At 35.0% G+C, this 4,423-nt stretch overlaps 2 protein-coding genes across 2 annotated transcripts in view; both read right to left on the bottom strand.

The window, feature by feature from the left end:
- Positions 1–1,737: 1,737 nt before the first annotated feature.
- On the bottom strand, positions 1,738–3,336 carry LOC110037960 (protein FAR1-RELATED SEQUENCE 5-like; the record flags this gene model as incomplete). The annotated part of the gene is given in 3 exon segments (XM_020742708.1): positions 1,738–1,802; positions 1,875–1,963; positions 2,028–3,336. Coding segments are annotated over 3 exon segments (1,355 nt in total), but the record flags the coding sequence as incomplete, so codon positions are not given.
- A 26-nt stretch (positions 3,337–3,362) lies between these two features.
- The window catches only part of LOC110037959 (putative protein FAR1-RELATED SEQUENCE 10), a 1,975-nt gene continuing 914 nt past the window's right edge, over positions 3,363–4,423 (bottom strand). Inside the window, exon 2 of the mRNA XM_020742707.1 lies at positions 3,363–4,034. Coding sequence (XP_020598366.1) covers positions 3,363–4,034 — 672 coding nt within the window. The remainder of the gene's footprint in view (positions 4,035–4,423) is intronic.

The raw sequence follows: 4,423 nt of genomic DNA, 5'->3' as shown, positions 1-4,423 counted from the left end.
AATGGAGAGTTTATGCTCTTTACCCAACTGGATGCATTTGGTCATCACCCAAAGTATTGTAAGTTATAATTATTTAAAGATTGAGCATTTTTTGAGACACATTTAATGACTCGTCTTTAAATACACAGATTGAGCATTTCTTAAAGGATACCATTGATGCTTTCGAGGATAATTTGATTAAGTGGCCAGTTTTAATGACCAGGGGAATACCAGTGCAAAGTAATAGTTATGATTGTGGTGTTTATGTTTGTAAATATATGAAGACACTTGTTAGAAAAGAGAAGGTAAATTAGGCGGAGAAAAAGGACTGGTAGGAATTAATGCATTTATTTAAAGCAGAGATTGTATACGACATTTGTAAATATGCTTTGGAGAAATCAGAATAGGTTTCAAAGGTCAACGTTTATTGTTGCTAATACGAATTTTGTTTGCCAAGATATACAATTTTGATTGATCTCATATGGTATGTGACCTTTATATGCGCCTTTTACATGATTTATAAATATACAAACTTTTTTTTTAAATATCATTATTTATGTCACTGTGACAGGTTTAATTTTGTCCTCCTGACTGTTAGGTTTGCTCAGTATCTAATATTGTTCATCCAGCTGTTGGAACTAAAATTGTTCATAAGCATTACAATTAATGTTTTATTTATCTTCCCTTGTGCAGATTGCTGGAACATCTACTTTCCTGTTGATGGAAGCTTGTCGGTCGGACCTGATGACGGAGCTGATTGTTGGAAGAATTTACACATGGTGAAACATTTGATGTGTGTGTGGGGTTGTATGTGGCTATGGATGTGGATGTGGGTATTGTATTGTTGTAAAGAAAATGTTTGTTGTAAAGAAATGTTTATTATACTGTTGTAAATAAAATGTGGAGTTGTATAGCAGCTATTGCATTTCGTTGCCCTATACTTCATTGTTATATATAATGTGGTGAGAAATTTGTAATTCCTCACTTGATAGGGTACTTTTCCTGTACCCTTGCACATTGTACACCGTAAGGCTTGCCAGCCATTGCATGTGTGACAATTCCTATAAGAAATGAGAAAGAAAGAAAGATAATTATGGAAACCACAAAATTACTATAAAATTTCATTATTGGATACTCATAACTATAGAGAAGACGAGTCTTCATTTCAAAAGAGTATTTTGGTTAGTTCTGCAATGGCTAGTTGAAAAATATGTCCCTTTTTGATGTGTTTGAACTTTTGACTTGTAGAGAAATGTTGTCCATTGATGTATCAGGTAAAATTTTGATCACCTTTTGGTCATACTCCCTAACAGATAACCAATCAATGGTCCAACATGAAGATAAATTTCTCCTGGCATAAATAGATTATAAATCTTCCATCTTGTAAATATATGTCATTCTCTTTGGAATTGGGTTGATGCCATACATAACCATAACATGATTAACAAATTTTGACCATATGAGTAGCATGCATCACAAACTTAAAAATTGTTGAATAATGGGTGTATAAAAATTTCATTAATACAGACAGTACTGCTTCAAAAGAAAATATCAGAATTACAATAATGTATACAAATTTCTAGATACATCCTCCTCAACAAATTTCTTTATATAGAGAAAAGTACACAGAAATTAATATCCCAATGAAATTGTCATTGAAAAAAAAATGTTGCGTGCATCCTGACTAGAACCTGTATCAAAAAATGTCAATACTAACAAATAAAAACATTCAATTTAAGAATATGTCAAATTACTTACTGATCATGTATTGGATCTGTCATCATTGCAGTGTATGATTCTCTATGTCTTGGAGGAAAGAAATTCTGCATATGGAATAACCACAATTATTATAAGATAAAAATAATATACACAAATTTCCTCATAAGGTTGCTGACCTGTGTTAGAAAATTAGGCAGTGATGATATGTTTGGATAAGGATTGAAAGACTTGGGTTCTTGGCTACTTGAAACTTCAACAGGTGTACCTATATAAGTTGTACGAAAATCAGTCCAAGAAAATAAAAAACAGCAATTTTTACGAGGATATACCTTTTGCTCTTTTTCTTCTCTCCCAGTAACCTTTTAGCCTGGCATTGGATATTCCTTTGGGTCGCATTTTGGCGGGATCAGGAAGATTAGATTGATTACTCACCTGATTTTTTTTACTTTTAGGTTGTTTGACTAACTTTGGAACTCTTCCACTTATTATATTATCAATATTCAATGATAATTTTTTCATCGCATCCTTCATGCACAGCTCAGCCTCTTCGTTTCCCTTGGCTTTATTAGTGCATAGATATGACATCTTTTGCATGTGTGTTTCGAATATTAAGCTACCTTTCCCATCGTTCATTATTTGTGACTGTTGGAAGTGCTTGTATGCATCATTGTTGTACACATCTCTCTTTACATTTGCGGACCATCTCAGTAGGAGATATTTATCTGGGATCTTCTTAATATGTAGAAAGTTTAATACTCGTAGAGCATGGGCGCATAATAGCCCCATCATTTCGAATTTTCTGCAGCTGCATTGAACCTCCAAACTGAAGGGATCATAATGAACCACCCAAGTTCTGTTTGTGGTCTGGTCATCCAAATTATTAATAAAAAATTCATTTTCATTGTTCATAGAGGCATGCAATTGAAGGCCACATGATCCATGAATGAATTCTAACTCAAACATATTATAGAGCTTCCTCGAGTAAAATACAGATGCCTGCCGCAATATAGGACTGCTTTTGGCAACTGGAGTGATCACAGATTGATCTGACTTATAATATTCATCCTTCTCGTTACGCCTCCATGCTCTCATTACTTGCTCAAGCCCCAGAAAACAATCTGTAATTGAACTTGTGGGCTTAGCAACACCATGACAAATATTATTCGTTGATTCACTTCTCTGGGTGGATAAAATCCCCATTCCGAATACATCCTTATTAAAGGCTGTAGCCCACTTATCTCTGATGTTGTACATCTCATCTAACCAAACGTTGTCTTGTAGATTACAACTTTCAATCATCATCTCCCACGAGTTATCAAATTCCTCTACAGACTCGCATTTGCTCATGCACTTATAAAAAAGATTAGCTACTATTTTATTCGCTAACCCGCAGTGAACCTTTGTGGCCAACTTCTTATATATGTGCCACTGGCATAATCTATGTCGTGTATCTGGCAAGATTTGTTCTATGGCTTTTCCCATTGCTTGGTCTTGATCAGTATATATTGTAATTGGATGATTGTCGCCCATGATACGGAGGAAGGTTTTGAAAAGCCATTTGAAAGACTCTGTCGTCTCATCTGACAAAAAACCAACGCCAAAGAGAACATTTTGCCAATTGTGGTTAACACCAACAAAAGGAGCACAACACAAGTTATATCTATTTAATCTATAGCTCGTATAAAAAATGATAACATCACCAAAGCAATCATAATCATGCCTAGAAGTGCCACACGTCTCTCTGTGAAAAGTTGCAATAAAGCATTGGCATCGCCGTTTTCAATTCTACATCTCCTCTCTCTTTGAATGAAATTAAAGGCATCTATCTTGGTGCACTCCAATTTCTCAACTCCTCCAACTTCTGTGGCTAGAAAGTTAAATGCATCTCTAGGTCTTATTCCTGACTGTGTCATCAATTTGAGAACCTCTGCGTTCACTTCGCTTATCTTTCTACTAGACCACAACAGATGCTTCTCACCAGGGTTAGCTAAGGAGTGGTTATGAGACTCAATGAATTTTTTAACTGTCCAATTGCCTTCAGCATCAACTGCGTAACGAATCATAGCCGGAAACCCGCTTCTTGTGTCCGCTCTTTTGTACTTAACAATTTGTGTGGCCTTCAACTCTTTCTTGAAACCTGCTCTCCCACAAACAAAGTCTTTCGTCTTAAGATTCTTGGAGTTAGGCCAGAATGTGTCGTGCTCCTTACGGACACTAAATCCGATATGATGCGCGTAAGCACAATATACTTCGTAAGCTTCTTTTTCATTGTGGACAACCGTTTCAAATAAAATATTTCCACTTTCATCTCTACATTTAGCTTCACCCTCATCCAACTGCAAACAAATATAAAACTATATTAAACTACTATTAAACTACCCTACAACCCTAATTAGCACATCACAACAAACAAAACAAAAATCACAACTTTACAGACATTCAAATCCATAATATTCTTATAAATCATACAACAAATAAGATCACCCTAAAAAAAGACTACATTTTAATAAAAACTGAAGATCTCTACCTAAGAAAATCACCATAAAACACAGTAAGATACACACCAACGAAAACGCCAAAAAAACTACCTAAACACACCAAGAAACAAAGATATCTCGGCAGAAAAAACACAGAAGTTTCTTTAAAAAAATACAGAACTGCAAACATACAACCAATATACCTCCACTTTAACATTGACTTGTTCTGTGTTGGCTGAAAATATACC

This window comes from Phalaenopsis equestris, unplaced genomic scaffold (assembly GCF_001263595.1).
Source record: "Phalaenopsis equestris unplaced genomic scaffold, ASM126359v1 Scaffold227917, whole genome shotgun sequence".
In the NCBI taxonomy this organism is placed as follows: domain Eukaryota; kingdom Viridiplantae; phylum Streptophyta; class Magnoliopsida; order Asparagales; family Orchidaceae; genus Phalaenopsis; species Phalaenopsis equestris.
Note: the sequence above shows the minus strand (reverse complement) of the source record. Positions and strands in the feature narration are given on the sequence as shown.